We start from the raw sequence: 27,069 nt of genomic DNA, 5'->3' as shown, positions 1-27,069 counted from the left end.
GAGTGGCAACATTCAAACTAATTCTTGTGAGTCATGGTTCGCTTTAAATACGAGCGCCCGACGGCACAGAGCACATTCACACTGATTCACACGCCGGCCGTTGGAGCGTTCGGAGCTCTCTCTATAATTTCCACGTAGTTTAAAAAGGCATTAAAATACCCACGGGCGTTCTACTTCGAGTATGAGCGTCTGCTCTGATGATGATGACGTCAGAATTGCTGACGTCACTCTTTTTAAAAATAGCCTTTGGGCCCTTCCTCCGTCATATATATATCATATTTGTCGAATAAAGACGTCATTCATGAAAATAATAAAATTGCGACCGTAATGAAATTTAATAATTCGTCTTGTGTGTGGAGGACTTTACTACAATACAGAAGAGTACTCTGTTCGTAGTATAATATATTCTTAATCTGTGGTAATCTGTGACACCAGGTGTAAAAATTTGACATTTACAAAATACAGATGACTTATGACACTTGACAGCTATCTAAACTGTGAGTGTGATCTAAACATAAAATATGTTTGCGGTGTTGTGAAAAAATATTAATTTATTTCAAGTAGTAAATTTACTCAACAAAATTTGAGTGTTTAGTATTAAGCATGGTTAAAATAATATTCTTACATCCTGATCTTGGAATAGGGGGGGCAGAACGCCTTGTTTTGGATGCAGCTTTAGCCTTCAAGAGTAAGGGCCACGAAGTCTCTTTTTATACAAACCATCATGATCCATCTCATTGCTTTGCCGAAACTAAAAATGGCACATTTCCAGTAACAGTAGTCGGAGATTGGATACCACGTTCAATACTCGGACGGTTTAAAGCGGCTTGCGCTTATGTGCGTATGGTATATGCGGCAGTTTACTTAGCCTGGTATGTTATACCTGTTCAGGAACCGACTCTTATATTCTGCGATCTTATTTCATTATGCATTCCTTTTTTGAAATTCGCCAGAGGACCGTTCAGAGTTGTCTTCTATTGTCATCACCCTGATAAGCTCTTATCGTCCGAAGGTGGATTCCTTAAGAAGTTATACAGGGCTCCATTAAATTGGTTAGAAGAACTGACTACAGCTCAAGCAGATAAGGTTCTTGTGAATAGCAAATATACAGCTAGAGTATACAAAGATGCATTCCAAAATATCAAGGATGTACCAGATATTTGTTATCCTTCAATTAATACAGAATTCTTTAAGAATACCACACCAAAAAACCTAAAAGAAGTAGTGCCCGTTGGTACTGATAAATTCATATTTCTTTCTATAAATAGGTATGAAAGAAAAAAGAACTTGCAACTTGCATTAAGAGCACTAGAGCATTTACGGCATATGTTGAGTGAAGATGATTGGTATAGAGTTCATTTAATAATGGCTGGTGGTTTTGATCCTATTAACTTGGAGAATATGGAACATTATATTGAGCTGACAGATTTGGCTGCAGAGTTAGATATAGAGGATAAAGTCACATTCATGAAATCCCCTAAAGATATTGAAAAAGTATCACTATTGTACCATTGCAATGCATTGGTTTATACTCCTTCGAATGAGCATTTTGGTATTGTTCCATTAGAAGCAATGTATTACAGTAAACCAGTGATTGCAGTGAACAGTGGAGGGCCTACAGAGACAGTAGTAAATGACGTCACCGGCTTCCTTTGTCCACCCACAAGCAAGGCATTTGCTAGCGCTATGAACAAATTGATTCTTAACCCACAATTAGGTGTAAAATTAGGTGAAGCTGGACGAAAGAGGTTTGAAACAAAGTTCTCATTTGATGCATTTACGGAACAATTAGATGGAATTTTATCCCGAGAGAGGCAACTAATTTCTGAAGCAAGGGCGATTGAATATGACCAGAGAAAGCGCAAATAACATAAAGATGACACTCCAACAATATTTGATATTGTTTGAGTGTTTATTGATCTGAGTCAATATATTTTTGTATACTTCTGAAATAGCTTCCTTCATAATAAATTTTGATTGCATTTAAACTCTTATAGTTGTAATTGTAGTTATTTATGCTTGGAGTGTAAATTATTACTCAACTTTAATCATTACTAAGCACAGTCCATATGTTTGACCTCTTGCATTCACTGATTGTAAAGTTTTCATACTATTTTGTGATATATTACATGTAAATTGAAATAAATAGAGAATGTTTCAATGATATATGGCTTCATTTACCTTGAAACAGATTATTTTGTTATATGACAGATGAATATAGTTAATTATAATATATGAGTGTTGTTGTTGGCTATTAATGTAGGCCTAACCAATTATTACTGCTAAGCTTCTGTTGATGTAAATAAACAAAATAGAAATGGTTATATGTTGTTTCATTTTATCAGAGACTAGGTGTTCCCCGCGGTTTCACCCCCTGGCTCCACTCCTGTTGGTCTTAGCGTGATGATATATACAAATATATAGCCTATAGCCGCCTCGATAAATGGACTAAATAAATGGATATCTAACACCGAAAGAATTTTTCAAATCGGACCAATAGTTCCTGAGATTAGCGCGTTCAAACAGTCTTCAGCTTTATAATATTAGCATAGATTTGCTTGATTGAAATCCAATGCACATTTTCTTTTATTATTGTAGGTAGTTCAGCCTTGTTCTCGTGACATACTTTCGATTCATGTATTGAGATTTTATTATTGTGAGCAAACATATGCGGAGAATTGAACTTGTAAAACATATATTTTACATTTACTGTTCTGTTTAAAGCTATATTAATGTAATAGTGGCTTGTTTTTATGTCAAAATTGTTTTTTTTTTCGTCAACTAATTCTTTTTGTCTAGTGTTTGTGTAAATAAATATGTAGTATATTTTATAAAGTACACTATTATTATATACAAGTAAAGAAGTGACATATTCTGTCTAGTTTTCATTGTAGGTTCTGTTTAATAAAATATAATTTTAATCCTGTAAAAATAAATTGGGTTGTTTGCTGTCATAGAAATAAGAAGAAATATTAAAAAGCATATATAAATAATTTATTTGTATTTGTAATATACAAAATCATTCAAGTAGAACTTTATCCATAGTATCATATACTTTGTCTACCGTCTCTTCTGGGAGGGGATCTATAATTTCAAACTGAAGATCGTATTGTTGATCCAGCCCCATATAGCTGTCGCTTACTATGTAGATTGTATAAATAATTCGTCCTGTAATAATAAAAAAAAAATTTAAACTTTTTTACATTGGTAAATTATAAAACAACTAGATTTCCGCCCGCGGCTTCACCCGCGTTTTCAAACGAAAACCCGCATAGTTCCCGTTCCGGTGGGATTTCCGGGATAAAACTTACCCTATGTGTTAATCCAAGTTACCTTCTATATGTGTGCTAAATTTCATTGTAATCGGTTCAGTAGTTTTTACGTGAAAGAGTAACAAACATCCATACATCCATACAAACTTTCGCCTTTATAATATTAATAGGATATGGTTTTAACACAGATACGAAAGGTGACATGTTTAACAGGTGAATTTCATTTCATTTTCAATTTTATAGTAATACATAATTATATGTATATTGACGGATAAGGTAGGTATTAACTCTCTATCTAGGTTATATCTAGGATCTCTAAATTGTACTATGTTTTTATTTCCTTTAGGACCTGCATTTTGTTCTACGAAAGAGATCTTTTTCATTTGTCGCTAATGTGGCAAAAATATAAAAGAAAAAAATTATTATTACCTGTTTTCGATGGTGTATAAAAGGTAATCTGTGTATTCCCTCTAGCTGGTCCCCGTTTCAACGCATGCAATTCCCCATACTCTATGGTCCCGAGAGTTATGAACCAGCCTTCGTTCTTTGAGCGCGGGAATCTGGGACATATCACGTTGTTCGCGTTGCCACCGCGACGTTGCATTTCTAGTAGTATTGTGTATTCCTGGTGTAAATGAGAATTATGAATAAATTAATTTGTAAAGTCTGAGTTTTTGTAGAAAAGTAATAGAAAAAAATAATCAATTCCACTTCAAATCATATGATTATAGGAATCGATTCAGTATATCTTGGTTGAATTTGATTTCAAAATTTTAACCCTTAATTTGGTATAGTCCGGTGTGACGGACACTTATTTAAAATAAATCCTGCCAAGTTTTTTTTTCATGTTCATCGATTTCTAATCGATTAAATGTTTATTTATACCATAAACAAATAGTAAAAAATTAAGTAATGATTGTGACAACATTGCATATGTCAGTTGGGACGTAAAATGTCTGCGAAAATGCAGCCACCTCTTTTGCTCAAGGTATTTATACCTATTTTTCTTATTTTTTGTGGAAAAATGAATTGAATTATATATTTATTTATTAGATTATAAACATTTCAATCATTATTTACAAAAACATACACACTTTATTACATTTTTATGGTGTTTATTTGCAACCAAAATGTTTTGTCCGTCACAGCGGACGTTGCTAATTGTATAGAAAAGTACCACTTTATTACTATGTCCGCTGCGGCGGACACCGCCAAAATGTGGGTGCTTCTGCTTGTTTGGTTATGGTTCTGAGTTTGGATTTTTTTTCTTTGCCAACAGCCTAACCACGCAAGTAAAATTATTGCTTTAGTGCCGAATGAACATGCACCTTCCGATGCTAGCGAAATATCAGATTCGGAAACTGAATTGCATGATGCAAGTACTAATTCTTCCACCCCTTGTTTTCTCCTGCACCATATTCCCTTGCTAACGTAACAATAGATACATCCGACGATGAAGAATTACACTCCGAAGATTCTGATAGACCTGCTGATGACCAGAGTCTTTCGTGCGTAAATCGGCGAGTCTTTTTTTGAAAATGTTCTATCCCTATCTGCTATTCCTAGATTGCCTGCAACGCCTATAACACCAATAGCTTCTTGATTAGCACCCCGAAAAATAAGTACTAAGAAACCACCCACAGTCAAAGCCAAAAGACCAAAAAAAACAACTTTTAGCTGACTTGCAATTATTGGAGAGTAACTCAATTCCGTCACCAAGCGACAATAGAAGAAGGTGAGGAGGATGATTACATAGACATGCCAGAAGATGATTCACCTTTGAGTTTCTTTCACCTTTTTTTTTTCTCAAGATATTTTTACTAGTTTCGTAGAGCAGACAAACTTATATTCAGTTCAAAAAACCGGCAAGTCAATTCAACTAACAGAAGAAGAATTTAGACTTCTTTTTTAATTTTCATACAAAATAAACATGAATTGTTTTTTTTTTAAATTTCCATATAAAATAAACTGTACTTCGGTATCAAATAGTTCTAAAATGTTCATTTCTGTATTTTTCTTTAGTAAAAAAAAATAAAATTAACTGTGGTTTTTATTTTCCGTAATTTGGCAGTGTCCGCTGTGACGGACACCAGTTTTCCCAGCAGTGGGCTATGGTAGATTTTTTTTTTCATTTTTCGAGAACTTTATGACATACTCCTGAAACCACAAAATTGTCAAATTCATATATTTTGAATATTTTTATCGGTGCCAAATTAAGGGTTAAGATAGATATATCAAATATCTATGAATCATAACGTAAACGTCAAATATTCGGTTACATTTGAATATAAGACTCCTTTAGTGTGAAAAATATCCCATGCAATATTTTTGATGGTAAGATGGAAGACGTAGAATACAAATAAACAAATAATAATTATTTTTTTCAATAAATCTCGGGAAATTATATTAACATAATAAGGTTTAACTTTTCCATGTCCTTCAGTAAGGTTAAAATACGATAATTATCGCAAAGATCATTAGGGTCGATAAAATTATATCTGTTACTGTGCTAATTAAGTTATTATTAGATAAGAAAATTCATGATATCAAATTGAATGTGAGTGCAAATAATTATCTAACATAAAAAAATTATTAAGGGCGATGATGGAACGACGATGGGACACCTGTATATTTATACGACCATTTACATAAAATTATTTGACTAGGTAGTTACTAGCTGTCCCGGCAAACGTTGTTCTGCCTTACTCTTATCACTTAGGGCTATGAAAAATGGATGTTGTCCGATATGCACACAAAATTTCACGAGAATCGGTCAAGCCGTTTCAAAGAGTTTAACTTCAAACACATAGACCCGAGAATTTTATATACCTAATGAAGATAAAAGATATAGTTCATATATTTAGCCTTTTATAATTATTCAACATACCTGATCAGCATGTAACGGCGTCCATTGGTCCTTGCGTTGCGGCTGCTGTATACGTTTATCTTGTTCGCAGTCACTGTCGAACCACACGCCTCGTATATTGAACTTTATGTCGAGGGTCGGAAGGTCGGAAATCACCTGATTATAATATGTTTATTAATATTCTATTTACACAATTTACATTTATACATATTTACTTTGGCTTTTACAAAATTCAGTTATTACAATTTCTGTTCTTTTTAAACGTGTTACAATATGTATATTATCATTTTATTTTACACAATTTACATTTACAAATTTAGTTATTACAATATACAATTGCTGTTATTTTGAATAGTAGTAATGTATATGGAACTAGCGACCCGCCCCGGCTTCGCACGGGTGCAATACTGATACTAAATGTAAATACACTACAGAAAAACTTTTAACGTTGTATATAAAAACAGCGGCCCAGCCGGCCGGTACCGCGACAAACGGTACGTCCCGCAATTTTTCAATCTGTAATATCTTCGAAAATATTCTCTTAAATCATACGGTGTAAAGGGCCATATAGATCTATATTAAATGAACAATGTATTCAAGGTATTTAATTGGTTAAGGATTTATGCTGTATTGGTTAAAATCGCTTCGAAAATTAGCCATTATTTGTCGTAAAAAGTAAATGACAAAAAAAGTTATTGTGGGTTATCCATAAGAGATAGACATATACCATCGCGGACTTTTCTGTAGACCTTTTCAATGTGAATAATACTTAGTACATTATTTTGATAAAACTCGTAGGAATCAGCCTGCGTTTGCAATGTAAGCGGAAAAAATGTAATTATTTACGACATAACATTAGAAACCTCAAAAATAACAGTACTTCTCCACTATTTAATGGATGTTATTATACATATAAACCTTCCTCTTGAATCACTCTATCTATTAAAAAAAACCGCATCAAAATCCGTTGCGTAGTTTCAAAGATTTAAGCGTACAAAGGGACATAGGGACATAGGGAAATAGGGACAGAGAATGCGACTTTGTTTTATACTATGTAGTGATGGTTAAGTTTTATATCTCTATTTTCATAAAATTGCTTGGAATATATATGAAAGTATTTTTTGATTTGCCAATATACAATATCGTGTAATTTTTATTGTCATTTTGAAGTTCCAAGACATACTTCTTCAAATTCTAATATAAATTTAAATAATCTTCCAAAGTATTGAACTTAAATAACGATGCGCAAATTCCAAACCAATAATAATAATATTCAAACCTTATAAATCTGTTCAATTTGGCCCTCCTCAAACTCCCGTCTCAAGTACTTAGCCAGTACTTCATAATTCCTCATACAAGTGACCTTCAAACCGTTCAAAGTGTTGCAAGGTTTGTTCAAATCTTTCGTCATACTCGCAAACATGTATAAGTGTTGTGGCTCTATGTGAGGTAAAGTGGTCAAGGGTGAGTCGGCCGGCCATCGAGCCTGTACTATGGACTGCATGAGCATTTGGCAACACAGACAGACAGACAGCCAACCGTTTTCGGCAGATGTGTCTATCATTGCCTGGAAGAAAATTTGTGTTTTAAATGTTTTAAATATAATTTGATGTGGGTATAGTTGTCATGCACATGCTAGTTTGAATCTCCATAAAATGTATTTGAGATAGCATGTTTCAAATTCTAAGAAGTTAGAACAGAATGATTTGATAAGGAATAAAATAAGCTATTAAATTTACGAAATAAATAAACCTGTATTAATTAATTATTTTGCATTTCATTATAAGTCTTAGTAATTTTCAACCCAACAACTAGTAAAAGAATTAGGTTAGGTATTTTCGAATAACAATATTGAGTCAAGTTCTTAAAATTCAGAATATGATTTTTACAATACATACAAACTTTTTATTCTTACCTGTATAATTCTTATAGTCTGGTCCAAAACCGACTTAGTATCAGTGAGATAGTCAGTGTTAGGTAGTTGCAATCTTGTTAGATGTGCTTGTAACAATAAGAACGCTTTCACGTTAGACGAGTCAAGCGACAATGAGTCTACTGGCAGACGACATTGTTGCGATAATTCTCTGAAAAGAAACATTATATGTTATTATAGCGAATAAAGATATATAAAGAATATAATATGGATAAGAATGGGATAGGAATAGGAGAAAATTCTTTCCATTTTAAAGAGACCTCTAGGAAATTAGGATTAGAAATAACTTGTTTGCTCTTATGTATTTTGATAAATATAATCCTCTGTACCAGGATAAAACAATATCCTTTCTAAATTTGATATCCAACCCAGACTAGAAATCCTAGAAACCCTCAATTATACGGCTTATTTGCGTACATCAAATCCAGATGTAAGAATTTTATTTAAAGTCAATAAAAATGGTACATACTATATGTTATATTGTTATAAAAACAATTTATCTGTACTTGTTTCAATTTATATCTAAAAACTACTTTAAAAACATACCCATTCAATATATCTTCATTATGCCTAACAGGCAATGTAGCGTATTCCTCACAATCGGACAAAACGCGTAATAATGCGTCGAAATCGAGATCTCCGTGAAGATTAGCGGTAAAATGCGCCATTGTTTTATGTGATAAATAATAGTATGACGCAATACGACCCATCCATGTGCAATGTACTGTTCTTTCATCCTGAGAAATTGATTGGAAAAAAAATATAAGAAAAATAGAGCAAGAAATATAAATGTTCCAAAGAGTATTTACATTTTTACTTTCCATAATTGTAAGAATTAGAATTTGCATGCATGACAAGATAATTAAGACTGAAACTTAAACGAATGCTTTAACTTAAAACAATTGGAGGTAGTTGCATAAAAACATTTTTCTATACAAATACCTTCAATCATCCATTTTTATTAATCTAACCTTCGCATACATAGGATATATGTTATCCCAGATTAAGTTCTATCTGCATTTAAAATTACATCCAAAGGAATTTGGTGATTATCTATGAAAGTATTTAACTTTTAAAACAATTAGGTATCGAATATGAATATCATGGGATATTAATACAAATTATTATATTCATTAAATACAATATTAGAAATACCTCTTCGATTTCAACACAACTAGCATTAATCAGAGCATCTAACGAAGTTTGTACTAAATTAGACAAATAATAGTTAATGTCTTGAGGCTCTAAACTCTCCAGATTGTAGTACGTTGGGTTCTTCAGTAATCGCCGGAAGAAATACGTCCAAGTTAGGTAGTCTAGGATATCTTGCTTTGATTGTACAGTACCTAAAATATAAATAAAAAATGTGTATTACAGAAATATGTTGAAATTTTTACTGGTATCCAATTAGTGAAATTGATTTTTTATTATTTTAATATGATATTTGGAAATATGAATAATGGATTTATTTAAAATATTAAATTTTATTAAAATGAACTTATAAGACATAGCCGGAGACTTAAAAGCGTAAATAATCTATCATCTTTGAGCTGAAAATTGATATTTGTTTTTTAATTTATTTATTTACTAAAATCATCTGACTAGAGTACTACTCGAACAATAAAAAGAAAAAGACGTGTGGCACTCGAATGCTATGCCTTCAAGCCACACCTCCGCGCCCGTAACCGTGGGGAGCGTGAGATTTTTTCGTTACGAAATTTCTGGATTCGGTCCCCGCGCTCAAGGCCCGCGATAGAAGCTATGCAATAGCTTAAATTTTTTTTCTTCATTCCTTAAAATCCAAAAGAAATATAACATACCAGCTACAATCTCAGCATTCAAATGGTCCGCTAACACTTGCAGTAAACTAGATTCAACCGGGAACGGTTCGTAAAGGAATTTCTTGTAGAAATTCTTTTTTTGATCATGAACCAGTACTACGGCTACTCCTTCGTTATCATACTGAAATGCATATGAAAATTATATGTATTTTGTTGTAAGGAAATGTTTTGAAATAAAATGAATATAAAACGAGTAATTCCCGGTTGCACAGCTTCTGCATCTATTTAGCTTATCTGTCAGTTAAAATGACAAATGTATGAAACATCAAAGAGGTAAGAAAAGGCAACCTAAATATTGTAAATAAAAACTTCTTATCGTGGTATCTTCAAAATCAGACAATCCTATTAAAATTCTACAAAACAGAGATAGGGATATTTGAATAATTATTGGGAACTCTATCTTGAGATATTTTGCATTAATTATTCTATTATACCTGAGGTCTCCCAGCTCTGCCCATCATTTGCAGCACATCCGTTATGGGCATATCGACATATCTCTTTTGCTTTCCGTCGAAATATTCCGTGCCTTTAATAACTACAAGGTGCGCGGGGAAGTTCACACCCCAAGCTAGTGTTGCCGTGCAAATTAGAACCTTAGGATAAAAGAATAAGGATGATAAGTTATTAATTCTAGTTTGGGAAGTAAATATGTATCGTCTAATTGCATAATTTACAATGATATTATATACATATAATATAACAAATAACAACGATTATTTTTAAATTTATTTTGACCATTGGAAGAAGAAAGAAGCCTACTTTTTACTATTACGTATACTTAAAGTGGTGTCTCTGCTCAAAATATACAACAATATTACCTGTATTTTCTGATTAATAAATAATTCCTCAACAGTAGTTCGATCTTTTTCGTGTAGACCGGCGTGATGTATGCCAATACCGAAAGCAAGAGTTAATTTGAGGTTAGATTCTCGAATGTTCGATAGAATTAATTCCATTTCCATTTCTTGCATGTGTAACCATTGTTTTGGGTTATCCTCTGCTGCTAGGTATGCTATTAGATCAAGTGCTGTTAACCTGGATAATAAAAAAAAATTGTATGTGAATGATATAAAAAAATGTGTGCGTGTACTAGTGTACACACGTAAGAAGTGAAACTCATTATGACCTTATTTTTCAAAAAATAATTTACTATATGCAACTTTACAGAAATACAATCACGCGTGGTAGGGATAAGAAAAAATGGCGCGTAACGGAAAAATGTCACGCGTAACGAAAAAATGTTACACTCAATTTTTTTCCAACCCCGATAAAGAAGTTTCACTTCAAAAATAACACGTCACTGTATACTTCTACATAAAGCATCAATCTGCACTTACCAACATATTAAGTTAAAACCGAGTTGTTACAAAGTCATATTTGTGGCAATAGTCTACCTACCAAACTCAAGGTAGAAAAAATATGACATCAATAAAGATTTTTACCTCTTTTTGCAATATTTTTTCTGCTCATTCGAAAAAAAAAAACATATTTATCATCAACTAGCTTTCTATCCGCGCATCACCCGCGCATTCAAAGAAAAACCCGCATAGTTCCCGTTGCCGTGGGATTTCCAGGATAAAACCTATCCTATGTCCTTTCTCGGGTATCAAAATATCTCTATATTAGTCAGTTCAATAAAGAAACGAATCTTCAATGGCGGCCAAAGCTGACTTTGACAGATGGTAGGATCATCAAAAAAGAAAAAAAAAATAACGTAAATTGATAATTATTTTATTAATTATTTCAAATTGTTTGTTGACAAACTTTTTTGTTATTGTAATTGTGTATTTATATGAATTATCATATTTACGTATACAGAATGTAATAAAATCCCCATAATACTTGTAATAAGCCCATAAAACTGAACAACTTTTCCCAAAGAACATATTTTGTCAAATTCCAATAAAACATTATTTACTTTCGCAAATGCATAATTGTCATTGTAAATTTATGATAAAAACTATTATAGGGAAAATCAAATACATTTTAGTGATTTAATTTTTCCATTTTTTTTTTGCATACTGTACGGCCGTGTGTGAGCGAGAGGGAATGATAAGCGCCGCCATTGAAGATTCGTTTCTTTAAAGAACTAACTAATACTAAATTTCATGCAAATTGGTTCAGTAGTTAAGGCGTGATTGAGTAAAAGACAGACAGAGTTACTTTCGCATTTATAATATTAGTATGGATTACCGAAATCAGCAAGTTTAATACCACTTACCTAGTCTGCCTTCTACTAGATACGAAAACAAGTGCGGGCGCAGCGGGCGAATGCGTGCGTATCGCTTGGAATGTCGGCTTGTTCATGGATAACATTCGTGGGCAATAGTGCCTGCCTGGGTGACCCGATATATGCACCTAATGGTTATAATATAACAGATTAATATAATTAAACACTAATAATTAACACGTAGAGGTTATTTTGCATTTACTTTGGGGCCGTACAAAAGAAACAGTGATAGGTAAGCGCGTGCGAATCGCGTGATTTTGCTTAACTGCCTTATTGATTTAGTCGCCGACTATTTACAAAGTGAGGGTAGTTTCGTTAAACGTTGAATAACGTTTTTACAGAGTACCGACGCACGACCCGAATGTATGCGCCACTATTTAATGCAAGGATTAGGATATAGGATTCAACAGCTAACCATGTTTTCGACAAAAATATTAAATCAGAAGTATATCTATCAATATTATCATTACAAATGTAATCTTGTGCATCACATTACATAAGCACTTTTAACTTACCTCCAAAGGAACAGGTCGTACAGATGGTCTGAAGTTATAAAGTCCCATTTCTCCTATATTAAGCCAATTAGCAAGATCCTTGGCGTTAGCTAAAGCAGTCGATAGACCAATTATACGCAAACGTCTTGATGTGTGAGATTCTATGAAATTTGTTCTGAAAATAATAACATGAATAAAATTTTCATTTGTTTTATGGACCAAAAATAATAATTTGAAACCGATTTGGAAAATAAAATTTGGATAGCACATTATGAACATGTCACTGTTAAATATTAATAACGCAGAATGTTTAATTACAATATTGTTAATACATATATTACCTATTCAGACACTTTATAAAAAAATAATAAAATATACAGAAATTTCTGGTCATCAAAATATTCCTGACAATTCTTTCGAATCTATACTATATTCAAATGATTGATGTAAAGACAATTCTCATCTAGTCTCCATAATTTTTAAGATGGTACAAATAAAAGTAGTCTCTATTACATATAAGGACCAATTCACCTCGACACGATAACTTCCAGCACCGGTCCTCTATCTTCACCTAGCAGATGAATCTCATCAATAACGATCAAAGCAACGTCCTGCACGTAGTTCCTAGTTTGCCACGAACGACTTATACCATCCCATTTCTCTGGAGTTGTTACTATCACTTGGGAATTCTTTATAGCTCGAATGTCGGGAGATACGTCACCTATTTAATAGAAGAATTAAAAGCTTAATAGTATTTTATTTAAATTGTTTCAAAGTAGTTGTTGTATGTCGTGTGTTTGCTGTTTTATTTTAACATAATTAAATTATATTAAAAGTAAGCGGATAAAAACTACTCGTTCTTCTTATTTCTGGGTGGTTAAGTCTCAACATGATGTTTTTAGATTTACATGTATTCATTATAATATTTCTTTAAATACTTGTTATGTTTTGCAGATTAAAATTATTAATAAGATAGACCTAATTTATCGGTGCATTAGAGATTTGTAAACTTTCTATAAAAAATTAAACAAAAAATAATTACCTGTTAATTCAACAACATTCTTCCCAAGGCGCTCTTGAAGTCGAACCTTCCAATCTTTTATTCGTTCTTTGACGAGCGCCTTCAATGGAGCGATGTATACAACCTAAAAAATAACAATTTTATGATATATTTTTACTCTTTTGCAATTTACATTGGGATTGATATTAATTTATTAATTAGATGAATTCTCCTGTTATTTTTTACTCTATTACCATATTCCAAAACTTCGATTCTATTAAACGTACAATTAATCGCAATTTTTTTTTCGTCCTTACTTAAAATACAATTTATACTTACATATTTTTCACTTTACCAGCCTTTTATATTTTTTTACATTTAACATTTTTACATTTTTAAATATTTAGATAAATATTATAAATTCTACTCACTTTACACCCAGGATACTGATTGAATACTCTAAACATGGCCACTTCAGCGACTATCGTCTTTCCCGACCCAGTAGGTGCTCCCAATAGAACATTATTATCCGTATGGTATAAACAGTGGAAAATCTGCGTTTGTATCGGATTGAAGTGCGTGAAATTGTATAGCATTTCGTAAGATGGGTTGTTTAGAGCTGTGACCGGTAATGGTTGCAGTTCTAGGAGATCTGAAATATGGAATATTTATAAATAACAAGACTCAAAGTCATCTACAAAAAGTAGTCAAAACTGTTTAAGCGACGTTGTTAAAAGTATAGTATAGTAAAAGTTAGATTTGTAATTGAAATTAACACCTTATTTCGACGCTGTAATGTTCTATTGTATCGCGTCTAAGTCTAGTTTTTTAACATCAAGCACTTGATACACATAAACATTGTAAAATGCTAGTCAATAATAAACCAATGTAGTTTTTTTTACATACCTGTGTGCGGTGGATGTGTTTCTGGTAAAATCAAATGTTGGAAGGTAAGTGGCAAAACACTCTCTGATCCTAGCCATCTGGAATTAAAAATATTTTAATTTCATCGAAACTTATGTAAGACTAGCTTTCCGCCCGCGGCTTCGCCCGCATTTTCAAAGATAAACCCGCATAGTTCCCGTTCCCGTGGGATTTCCGGGATAAAACCTATCCTATGTGTTAATCCAAGTTACCCTCTATATGTGTGCTAAAATTCATTGTAATCGGTTCAGTAGTTTTTGCGTGGAAGAGTAACAAACATCCATACATCCATACTTACAAACTTTCACATTTATAATATTAAAAGGATTATATAGGATCATGTTAATTGCAGTTAGAACACTATACTAAGCATTATGAACCCTAACACAGTGTGTGTTAATTATATAGAGTTAAATATTAAATATTTACCTTTCTGAAGTAGCCCGAATGTAGTATTGTGGCGGTAGAGGTTCTGATATTGGTATCGTGATAACTAATTCTTGAGGTTCATTTGTGATGACCTGTAAATTGATTGTCGATTATTGAAAGAATCGTGAAGATAAATATTTATTTAGCCTTATCATAAGAAAGTTTTTTTTAGATTATGTACAAAAGAATAATATTGAAAATTACAATAATATTACCTGTTTTTTAGTGATAAGGAAATATTCATGATAATACATAATGTCTGTCTCTGGATCTTCAACCCATATCCAAAACGCTTCAGGCGCTTTACCATGATATTTATCGTTCCATCTGTAGAAGTAACAGATATTATAAATTATAATGTTAGACAAAACAAAGTCCATTGCAGTTTATGAAATTGAAGTTCATAATAGATATAAAATGAATAAAACAGTTTTAGGAGATCCTGCATATCATTTTTTGATTTTAAAATTTTAGTTGATCTGTTTTATTGGCCTATCGCATTATTGTTTATTTTTACTCGACTGCAATAAGTATATTATGTTTACCGAGTGTATGTATTCAAGTCAAACTTACTTAAAGTTAGGTGTAATGGTGAGTCGTATTCTCAAAACCGTTCGTGTTATAGGATGGAGGCTGGCTTCCATTTCTAATAGTGGAAACTCATCAGCGCATTTCTTTAGGTGCCGAGCTGCTTTGGGATTTCTGAGGAGATCACCTGGAAATTTAAAATTATCTTGTAGAAATTATATTTTTTATATCACACGATACATATTGTGTATTACAATTAAAACATCTCTTATTTCCCTTTGTGACTAAAATATAAGTTGTAGTTCGTTATTACGACAAAAACTTGGTCAGCTAATATCAATTTCATTACTTTATTCATTTAGTTTGCCTGAGAGCGCAAGTGCTATAGAAGAAAGGTAAAGTAAAATATAGGTGAAAAAGATTATTATTTAAATATCATTCAATCCACATTATAATACAAAAAAAAACATAGTCAAAAGAATATGTGTTAAGTTTATACACTTATCATATCAGTGTACAATTTACGCAATAAAATGTAACCATATAAACATGTTATTGATTAAAATATAAGAAGCAGTGCATACCAACTTCCTTCCAATCCATATCCCTTATTTGATCAGGTTTCAACATAGGATACTCAATATGTCTCAACACTTCCATGGGGAAACAATTAAACTGTCTCATATCACTGTAGAAATCCCACTGTTGTAGTTCTAACATTTTTGCCATTTTTAAGTATAAGCCCGCCATGTATGCGTTGTTCTTTCGGAGCGTTATTTCGAAAAGCGCGCGAATTATACGTACTGCATTCTACAATAAATAAATAAAAAGTTTTATGGGATAGAATCAAAACACGGACAAACTACAAACCGGGTCTAAAACGTTTGAAATCCATGGTCTAAGAAAAAGTCTTATAAGTTATTCCAAAACATATTTTATTTTTAGCGTTAAATCTCAATGCACGGGTAACAGATAAGGATTAGTTTAAACATCTGTACTAAAGTTAAACCATGACTTTATAGTCTGCGTTTAAACAGGCCTAAGACAGATGTCTAAAAATAAAAAAAATGCTTTTTGCTGAAATATTTCACCATAATACCAAGAATTTGATCGTTCCAAATAAAAATATGCATAAATACCTGGCTAATATAATTCAAATCCGACTGCAAAGAGGATTGGTTAACCCGCCCTCTAGATAAATAAGTCTGCAATAAAGTATTTATCTTCCAATGTATGTCCTCTGGTGCGTCTTCGATACGCAACTCGCAATATTGGTCCTTTAAACTCCAAAGTTCTGTTAACTCTTCTTTGCGGACCTGAAAATAATTTTTATTTTAGATTTCTATTTTGCTTTAGGGTAAGTACAGAAGAATTACCATTTATTTGTTAGGAAAGAAAATCAATCTGTGATTTTTTTTCGAGTATTACATACTGTATGTATTTACATACTGTATGTAAGATGGCAATTTGAAAGTTCTTAAATCCAAATAATGTGGCGCAAATAATTCGCCAGTTTTCATAATTTTACCCAGCAACATTCTCTTATTTAAAAAAAATGTAAAATCGTAAAAATAAATCAAAAATCATTTGGCAGTAGGAAATACTTAGCTAATATTTCAATAAATTGATTTTTCCAACTACCTTTTTAAATATATAGTTATATATATAAGCAAAAATGTCGTTAAATAACTCACTTTAAGCTGCTGAAAGTCAGAACACCTGGTCAACATTTCCAGCACATAACCTTGCGTCATAGATTTGCGAACCATAGAGTTGAACACCTCCATCGTTTCGCACGTTATATAGTAGTGGCTCGCCGTTCTTCCTAGATCTGTGGATTTATACGTAACAATCAGATTTGGAAATAAACATTATATTTTAATTTATAATTTATTAACATTACATTAACTACTATTATTTATTTACTCGTTTCAAATAATAAAAACGCTTTCAGATTTGTCTGGGGGGTTACCGAGACGACTTTAAGCAGTACTATTTCAGTGTGGAAAAGTGACGGATGTAGAAGACCTATGGATGAATTGTGTCCTTTTCCCACACGGAATTAAGTAACGCTTTATGAGGTCACGATAGCCCCCTGAAGCTTCCATTCTAAGGATATTAAAATGTACAAATATCTCAATCTACACTGTGAAAGTCATATAGTTTTACTGTTAATTAAAAACCTATGTAGGAGGCCGTACTAGAGTCGACTTAGAACTAATTGTACTACATATAATACTTATTTTCGAAAAATTTAAATAATCGTCATTTATGATACCAGTAATATAAGTAATACACATACCAGTAATATTAAGATCCCCAGTCCGCTCATTGTATCTTAACATGTGCGTTTTGTCCAACAACATGGCCGCGCTTGTTATAAGTTCTCGACGTTTTGTTTCCAACATCGGATCTTCTTGTACGTCGCTGTATGTTAAACCGTACACCTAATGGGGAATAGATTTTAAATCAAATAAATTTATATTTTTCGTTGTATTTTTTGATATACATGTAAAATATAAATGCATGTGCTGTTCTAATTTCCATCCATATTATTCTGTCTAGTTAGTTAAAAATCTGCATTTAGCGCTTTGCAATTTATAAATATTGGCTTGCTGCTCACTGCTAATTGTAGATAATAAAAAAAAATAGTTTTTTTTATATTTAATCTTACCTGTGGGTTGATTCTCATCCGCACGAACAAATAGGTATAACTGAGCCATTCCACTGCTTCGTCGATATTTGTTACCGTACCTAGCGCAACCTATAATATTTATAGAAAGTTATTACAAACATAATAAATATTAGATAATATGAAAAATGATTATTTTCCAATATCTTATTCTATCACTAGGCTTTTGCTTTAGCAAATTTGGTAAAAACCAGAGCGCAAAAGAAACTGGTATCGAAAGATTATTTATATTGAGGTGTATTCAAAAATTATAGATGATAACTTGACCATTGTGCAATTTTAGTACATAATCTCTATGATATAAAAAATACAAGACACAAACCCACCTCAGCATTCAAATTATCAGCCAATAAATTAATAAAGTTGCTCTCAATCGGGAACTGATTGGTCATAGATTTCAAGTAGTGCGTCAATTTATCGTGCGTTGTGATAATAATCCCCGTTCCCGAAGTGTCGAATTGTGGTCGACCCGCTCTACCGAATATTTGTAACACGTCCAATATACTGAGGTCCACGAATGTACCGTGACTTTGGTCGTATATTTCTGTACCCTGAAATTAGTAGATTTTTATTAAGAAGTAATTGGCAGAGTTGTCTTGTCGCGAAACATGGCATATGCTTTCAAATGTGAAGTATGTGGCGAATCTAATTCTTTTGTGTGTAGAAAATTTTGAGCTCTTTATCATGAGTTAATTTTATGCACATAAAGGATGAATGAGATAGGACGTTAGGCAAAGAGAGTTTATATTATTTTTGTATTCATGTCATAAATAATTTGTTATTAATTATTATAAAATGTGTTGTGTACACTTACTCTTATAACAACAGCATGAGCTGGCAAGTTGACTCCCCAAGCAAGAGTAGATGTACAAACTAGGACCTTTATATACCCGTCGGAGAAATATTTTTCCACCATATTCCTAAAGAACGAAAAAAATAAAGTTATAGAACGGTAGTGCGTAAAATGTAAGAAAACTTGAATAAAGATATTACATAGGTATAATATCTAAAATGGTACCTGAGTACGTTAAAAATATTAAACTATGACAGACACGAAATATTAAGCACATTTCATGTGATATATGAACCGACTACCAAATAATGACAATTTGTATGTATACATTAGGTTTTATATAATGTAATTGTGTAAATGTTTAAATACCGCCGTGATTATCAAACGATGTTTGTAAAAATTGTATATACTTAATAGCTTATTTTTGGTTTAAACTATAATTAAATAAATAACTCCTTACCTATCACTTCTCAACATGCCAGCGTGATGGCACGCAAACCCACACGCAAATAATTCTGCCAGTTGCTTGTTAGGACTGCTGCCGATTGATTTTTTTGCTTTTAGGAATCCTTGAATGATAAAAAAAATTACGAATTACTAATAATATATGTAACAGAAACGAAAGACTTATTTTGGTGTAAAATTTCATATTGTTGTGTCTGTATTGTACAGTATAGAAGGCATTTAAAATACACATCCGGTAAAAACTAATTTTCCTTTTTTATTTAGGCATAATAAAAATTGTGTACGCAATGAATTAAACTGCTATGTTTTGCTGCTAATCATCGCGTTGCGTTGCGCGAACACCATCACTTGGCGGCCATTTTGCACCATGTTCACCACTTTTTAAAGCAAATTTTGTATCTGTCAAAAAATGTTTTTAAACACTTACCACCCGAGTCCTCCGGCTCAAAGTACTTCAAGTGGCCCTTTTTCTGTGCCAACTCTTTGAGAACCATAGCAGTTTGGTGCGTCGCGTTACGCGCGTGAACAAACACCATCACTTGGTGGCCCTTTTGTACCATATCTATCGCTTTATCGTAGCATATTTCGTTCATTTGTTGTATCTGTTTTGGAGATTGCATTATTTTATAGCGAACTAGCTGTGATAGACTTAATTTCCATTAATCCCTCAGTCCCGGAATCACAGACACAATAGAAAATCTATTGTGTCGCGGCCCGATCGGGCCGCTCGGTGGTCAATGGGTTAAATTGTCTATAAAATGGTGCGCACATTGAGGAATTTACTAGGATTTAACCAAACAAATGATTTTTGAAATAGTTGCGGAACCGAGGCTAAACGAATTTTTTAATGCTACAAAAGTGTTGATAATAATTTTCGAAATGCTTAGAATGATTTTGAAGCATTTGCATGAAAAAAAATTTTGTGTTTTAATTTTTTTGTTTTTTCTAATTATTTCAATGAACATTATGATGAACATTTATTAAATAGATAATTTTAAGGTTAATCCTTTATAGTAAAAAAAACAAATACCTGTCTTAAATGAGATCCTCCACCGCTCCCAATATCTTTGACTCCAATAAACTGCTGTTCCAATGGAACAGGTCGGAAGCGGGAGTCGAAGAAAAATAGACCAATGTTCGGATTCACTCGCAAGAATCTGAAAAGGGAATCAATAATAATTAATAAAGTAAACATTAATTACAAAGTTCAGTGTATTTCAATGTTTTATTTAATACGAATAATTGTAATTTGAAGCCAAGATTGAAATTCATACAATACTTTTATTTGCACATAATTTAGCTAACGTTCATAAATATTCCTTACTTCATACCACCATATTTAAAGAAAAAGATTTTTTATTACCTAGCAACATCCAAATAATTAGGCAGTGTGGCGGACAGACCGACAATCCGTATCATATTCTGCGTGGATTCGACTTGTCGTAACGTTCTAGCGACTATCGCTTCCACTATCGGCCCTCTATCGCCGTGCAAGAGATGCACCTCGTCTATGATTAGTAGCTTCACTATGGACGCTAGTTCTGTGTCCGCTGTAAGTTTGAAATATTCAGAGTTATTTAAAAATTATTTTCATGAAGAGAAGAAAACCCTATAGCTTATTTTCCTGCTATTCAATTTTTATTTTCACAGAAAGGAATCTGGTTTTCTGAGGTATCGTAATGATAGGTGTTACTTTCACAATTTAATTTAATAGGAATGGACAATTACAAGTTGCACGATAATTGCCTGTATATTATAGCAAAATTAATATAATAGACAAGTAATAATCATCTGACATTACATTTACACTTTGTTATTAATCCATCAGTCCTCGGAATCACAGACACAATAGAAAATCTATTGTGTCGCGCCCCGATCGGGCCTTACGGTGGTCAATGGGTTAAGTGTAAATACACTTACACTTAACACCAAAGTGTAAATGCTGTCTATCACTTCCAAAATATATTTAAAAACAGTTGCTACAAGGCTATATTTACCTTCAAGATAAATATTTAAGAGGGAAAAAGACTACATTATCTATATATTATGTATAATAAGTAATAAGGCTCAAGATAATTGTAAATCACTACGTATTTATTTATTTATTATTTATTTATTTAAGTAATACCACATCATACATTATAATATTAAGTTTTATAAAAATACATATTGAACATATCATCTATAATATATGACAATAACGGTTTACATAAAATCAGCTATGACAAAACTTTTACACTCAACATACTCTAAAACATGGTTTAAAAAAAAGTCACATGAAACATAATGCGTTGTTTTAAAATATTGAAGCAGATTAAAAATAACAGTAAGATAAAAAAAAAAGATAAAATAAGATACTATTTCTTAATACTGTGGGTACGTAAATAATTGAAAACAATTCTTTTAAATTGGGATAGCTGGCTACCGAATACATCAAGACCCGTGATGGTACTGTTAAGTTTGTTGTATTCCTTAAGAATTCGAATGAGGACCCTGTGCACCCAAATAAGTTTTGACAAGAGGAATATGGAAGATTCTGTTTATTCGTGTCCTTGGAAATGAATGAGGTACTTGAATACGAATAAGTTTCAAAATATCTTTGCATTGAATATGTCCATTTAATAGCTTATGCAGGATCAAGACATCAGTAAAACATCTTCGATTATGCAAAGATATCATGTTGAATTTGTTAAGACGCTGTTCGTATGGCTGTCTATGAGAGAAACCACTGCTTATAAACGCTAGGTGCCTTGTAAAGGTTCTTTGAATACTCTCAATGCGTTGTGAGTGAACTGTATAAAATGGATTCCATATAAGGCTACCATATTCGTACGTAGTCGCAAGGTCACTTCCCGCAGTCTTAGAACTTTAAAATTGCGCAACAGATTTTGATGAAAGTTTTTTTTATTGATAGAGTGGTTTTCGAGGAAAGTTTCAGTATATAATTTATTAGGTTTTATATAAAGCGAGCGAAGAAGCGTGCGGAAAGCTAGTACATATAAGATATAAATTACAATATAAGAATTCTACTCACTCGCTCCCTTCCTAGTAACAACATCCCACTTCTCCGGCGTAGTAACAATCATTTGTGTCTGTTGCACCTCAGTTTTGGTCAGTTTCATATCTCCCGTCAATTCCCGTACGGATATACCGAGCCCTTGTAACCGTTTGCCAAAACTTGCCGTCATTTCTGACGCTAGAGCTTTCATGGGCGCTATGTAAATTATCTGAGTGAAGGAATTAATAAAAATAATATAGGAAAAATTGGCTTTGAACACGATTATTTTATGCATCTAAAGTCTTATTATGGAATATGGAAACATGGATAATAAAGTCTGCTCGGTGTATAAATGAAACACGAACATAACTTTTTGACTTATTAAATCGAAGCAAAATTACCTTGTTTGTCTTAAAAAACTTCTACTATACTAAATCATATGTATCACATAAGAATATTCCGATATCATAATTCTACAATCTCTAATATGTAATCTATTATCCTTATATAAACAGATTTATGGAACATACCTTAAACTTGTTCTTCATAATAACATTATTCTCAATATGTTGTTTTATTTGATGTACCACAGTGAGTAGGGCAATGTTAGTTTTCCCCGCGCCGGTCGGAGCGCAAATTAACAAGTTCTCATTTGTATTATATGCTGTATTGAATACAACTGATTGGATTCTGTTTAGTTCTTTTATATTCTCGAATGCCATTTGACCGATCTGGAATAGATTTTGATATGTCGAATAGAAATCAAACTGAAGAAAAAATTACAAATTAAGGTTCAATACAATAATAACTGATAATAATCCTAGTTTTTTTTTAATCAGGCAGAAACAACAGGTGTTTATGTTTATATCGATTTTTTAAGTACCTTCAATTGTATGAAATTTGTTTGAATAGCGGATTCTATAAGTAGAAAAATAGTATATTTTTTCCTGTTAACAATTGAAAAAAAAAAAATCTAATACACACTACACTAAAAATTTTTATATTTTCATCAACACTATATTTAATATCCAAATGTTTCTTTCACTTACTTCATCCATAGCAGATATGGGAACACGTTTGTTCCCAATTTCCAAAGGGGCAGGTTCATTTTTCGGAATTATGACCTCCTCGTACTCTTTGTAATCTTTACGCACTGCGTTTTCGGGAAGAATTAATTTCATTCCCGACACGAAACCTTTATAAAGAAAAAACGAATTACTCTATCAAATTACATATCTACATTTTTTCAAAAACCAAGAACAAGACAATTCCATAAATTTTGAAAGAAAAATCTTTGTCATAGTGCAACTCAACATAAGAATTAATAATTAAATAATTGATGTAATGCTTTTCCATTAATTTGTTTTAATATCTTGTTATTTAAACACTCACCAGCTGAATTCTTAGCATTTATAGAGGAATCATATACATTAGGATATTGCACTTTAGTTTGAAAATACGATATTTTTTGCAGCACAGGATCTATGTTATTTGCAGACCTTGATGTAGAAAATGGTACAACTGGTTTGGTGAGCTCTGCTAATCTGTAACAAGCAATGTTATTAATTTTTGTATGGATATTTATGGTCGGTTTGTAGATTCTGGCTCCATGTAGCTGAAGAGACAGTTTATGAAAATTTATGTTTAGAAATGTCAAAATAACGAAACTGTTCCTAATTTTTTTAGCACTATTAAGCTTCTGTATACAGACATACTAGGACAATATTTATTTTAATCCAATTGATCTATTAACCCATTGACCACGGAGCGGCCCGATCGGGCCGAGACACAATAGATTTTCTATTGTGTCTGTGATCCGAGGACTGACGGATTAAAACCCTAAATGATTGATTCCAAAAGTTTTATGGTTAAATGTTGTAGAATATTTTGGTAGGTAAAAATATTAATATTCACTTTTGAAAAAAAAAATTGTGTCTAAATCTTGTTCGTTACTGCCTTACCTCTTTGCTCTCAAGTGAGCAACATTAATTTCCTGTTCTTCATCATCATCTTCAACTTTCTTAGCACTTCTAGCTTTCTTCTCTTCTTTCCTAACTAATTTTGCCAACAGTTTCTCTTGCTCTGACTGCACTGATACTTGACATAAATATTGCGGCATTTTGTTTTCGGGTAGAAGCGCGGCGACTGTAATATAGAATCACATTTTATGAGGGTAGTTGAAAAAATTGTATTTTCTAATCTCATTAAATTGATACCAAATGATTTAATTAAAATATCAAAATTACAATTCATAAACACATGCAAAACATTACAGGACCAAATTTTATGACTGAGTTTGAAATAAATAAATCAATAAGTGGATATATTTCCCTAACTAAGTATATATGTATTCTGGATGTTTACATACTTTCAGCAATACTAGGCTGTTGCGGTGGAGCTCTCAAACTATCAGTTATATCCTGTCTGTGTTCTAATACTTCTTGAATAAACTCAAACTTATCAAAACCCAATAACTCAAAGAGATCATTCTGCATCTCGTCATTTGTTCTCGGTGAGTTGAGGAATGTTATAATGGATTGTAAGATGTCCGCACTGGACATACCAGCAGAGTTTTCATATAATTCACCAACTTTTGTTTCTAGCCAGGCTTTTCCAAACTGCAATATTTTATGAATATAATAATTATTTAATAAACAGTGCCCTTTATATCAATGAAATCGACAATCAAACTATACATTTGCATTTAAGATTGCTGTTCACTTGAAATGAATGAATGAATAAAGTGGAGTATTTTTTATATTTGAATCAGTATTTTTGCATTAATTCCTTACAAATAAATTTACAGTTAATTAATCATGCCCTCATTTTAACAGAAATAGATAAAGGACTCAAAATATATAGTGATTGATAGACAAATAACTAGAAAAATAATGTAAGATAATTACTTTGGGTTCATTTCGTGGTGCAGCCGGTATCACATTATTATTTCTATTATCCACTGCATATTTCATAGAGAAATCCTTAACAAATGAACTGTCAGTGGCTGGTTTATTTGTCAATTTCGGTAGATTCTTCTTAACTGGTTTATAGGGAATGTAGTTGCATTGAATATGTTCGCCCCATAGCTTCAGAAATTTCTCTTCCTCTTTATTTTCCTTTCTTATGTATTCCTTGGTGTCTTCATTGAGGTTATTTGATATTTGTGTAACAATCTGAAAATTGGACAATCTTTTATAATAAGAATAAATCACAAAATGTGAGGGTAAGCACATAACTCGAGAACGGCTGAACTGATTTCGTTAATCATTTTTTTATAATATATATTCCTTGAAGTTCAAGGTGGTTCTTATGGAGAGAAAAAAATGTAAACAAGTACCCTGGGGCGAAGATGGGGCAGTTTATAGTATAATTAAAATTAAATAATTACTTTAAACTTTTTTGCACAGGAACATTTATTTTGTTTGGTTTGCAACAGATAAATGTTTAATTGCTTGGTGTATTTGCATTAAAGATGTGATAAGTTTCTGTTTGTTGTGCATAGACAGAAATGATGAACCCAAATCATAGAATAGAATAACATTAATAGTATTACTACATACTATATTTTTATTCTTTAATTATTTGTAAGATAGGTACCTCACAAATCTTATTTGCTGTAGATGACTGAACACTCCCAAAGGTCTGTCTAAGTTGGGAAAGATGTTTCAACATAACCATATCCTGGTCTAGAAATATTCTCAATGTCATAACAGCTGCATCTTCTATAATTTCGTCACTGGCGTCCCCAGTTAACTGTTTACATGCTTCTTTAAGTTTTTTGAGCAAATCTAGTGTTTCCTCCGCTACTAACTCATTTTGTTTTATGTAATTGTAAATATCAGAGAAGGATTTGAATCTGGAATTATACAATAGATTAAAAAAGAATGCAAAAATGAATACTTAATGTAAAGAAGACAAATGATTATAATATTTGGTAATCAATGCAGGTTTACAGTTCATATTTAAGTATGTCTTAAAAATCATGTATGGTAATTGGTAGCTAAACTATTAATTAGAATGGAATTATATTCTTACCTTTGAACATTTCTGGTGATGGTGTGGATATACTGAGAATCCGCAGGTGGCTTCAGACATCTTGGCTTATCCAGCTGCGTATGAGCTCTGAGAGCTCTGGTTATCCGAGGAAGTTCCCTCATAGCTTACTTCTTGTTAATAGTATCCTAAATACCTAAATAGAGTGAAGAATTTTTCTTCAATTATTACTTTCATATTGTGCAATAAGAGTGGATACTTAAATTAGTACGAATTTTCAAGTATAATAATAGGTAAAGATAGTTCAATTTATACGCAAATATACTAAATAAATATACTACGTAAATTAAAAAACTATAATGATATACTCTAAGGATATACTAATGATATAGTAATGATATACTAATGTACTGTCCGAGATTTATATATATAAAAAAATTGTTAGTTACCAAATATGTTGTAGTTACTAAGTAAATTATTTTCCAATAAATCCTACATCTATACAATGTTTATTACGAAAATAAATACTTATGATTTTCGTAAATAAATTTAGTGCCGAGTGGCAGCAAATTCAATGACCAATGTTGATAAAATTAGTGTCAGTGCCAACT

General features: G+C 32.1%; 2 protein-coding genes across 2 annotated transcripts; one reads left to right on the top strand and one right to left on the bottom strand.

Moving 5' to 3' along the window:
* Nucleotides 1–462: 462 nt before the first annotated feature.
* Alg2 (alpha-1,3/1,6-mannosyltransferase Alg2) lies at nt 463–2,324 on the top strand. The gene has a single exon (XM_089707978.1). It carries the CDS (start codon nt 604–606, stop codon nt 1,867–1,869), a length of 1,266 nt encoding a protein of 421 aa, XP_089564104.1. The 5' UTR covers nt 463–603; the 3' UTR covers nt 1,870–2,324.
* Nucleotides 2,325–2,972: 648 nt separating this feature from the next.
* On the bottom strand, nt 2,973–27,063 carry obe (activating signal cointegrator 1 complex subunit obelus). Its single transcript, XM_089708161.1, has 40 exons — nt 26,908–27,063; nt 26,501–26,654; nt 26,063–26,321; nt 25,372–25,638; nt 24,834–25,083; nt 24,427–24,610; nt 23,858–24,009; nt 23,515–23,660; nt 22,996–23,196; nt 22,502–22,694; nt 20,831–21,017; nt 20,498–20,624; nt 19,895–20,069; nt 19,463–19,571; nt 19,024–19,129; nt 18,536–18,760; nt 18,192–18,281; nt 17,820–17,964; nt 17,212–17,348; nt 16,657–16,833; nt 16,102–16,327; nt 15,563–15,704; nt 15,205–15,316; nt 14,990–15,081; nt 14,543–14,619; nt 14,068–14,288; nt 13,679–13,781; nt 13,168–13,357; nt 12,658–12,811; nt 12,134–12,270; nt 10,731–10,947; nt 10,347–10,505; nt 9,892–10,033; nt 9,227–9,417; nt 8,618–8,808; nt 8,054–8,222; nt 7,418–7,705; nt 6,160–6,294; nt 3,702–3,897; nt 2,973–3,168 (listed from the first exon to the last, which is right to left on the bottom strand). The coding sequence occupies exons 2-40, from the start codon at nt 26,620–26,622 to the stop codon at nt 3,020–3,022; spliced, it is 6,543 nt and encodes a 2,180-aa protein (XP_089564287.1). The 5' UTR covers nt 26,623–26,654; nt 26,908–27,063; the 3' UTR covers nt 2,973–3,019.
* Between the last annotated feature and the right edge of the window lie 6 nt (nt 27,064–27,069).

The sequence above is a fragment of the Colias philodice genome, chromosome 20 (assembly GCF_061535455.1).
Source record: "Colias philodice isolate Cphi_HAF_F1 chromosome 20, ilColPhil1 Martin Lab GWU primary, whole genome shotgun sequence".
Taxonomy (NCBI): Eukaryota; Metazoa; Arthropoda; class Insecta; order Lepidoptera; family Pieridae; genus Colias; species Colias philodice.
This window is presented reverse-complemented; position numbering and strand designations above follow the sequence as displayed.

What these genes read in the sequence shown, in the direction of transcription:
- Alg2 (XM_089707978.1), top strand. Translation starts at nt 604, where the DNA reads ATGGTTAAAATAATATTCTTACATCCTGATCTTGGAATAGGGGGGGCA.
- obe (XM_089708161.1), bottom strand. Translation starts at nt 26,622, where the DNA reads ATGAGGGAACTTCCTCGGATAACCAGAGCTCTCAGAGCTCATACGCAG. An exon ending in ACAGCCTAGTATTGCTGAAA is followed by an intron (nt 24,611 to 24,833) that starts GTATGTAAACAT and finishes TCTATATTACAG; the next exon opens with TCGCCGCGCTTCTACCCGAA. An exon ending in CTGATAATTTGAATGCTGAG is followed by an intron (nt 18,282 to 18,535) that starts GTGGGTTTGTGT and finishes TAAATATTATAG; the next exon opens with GTTGCGCTAGGTACGGTAAC.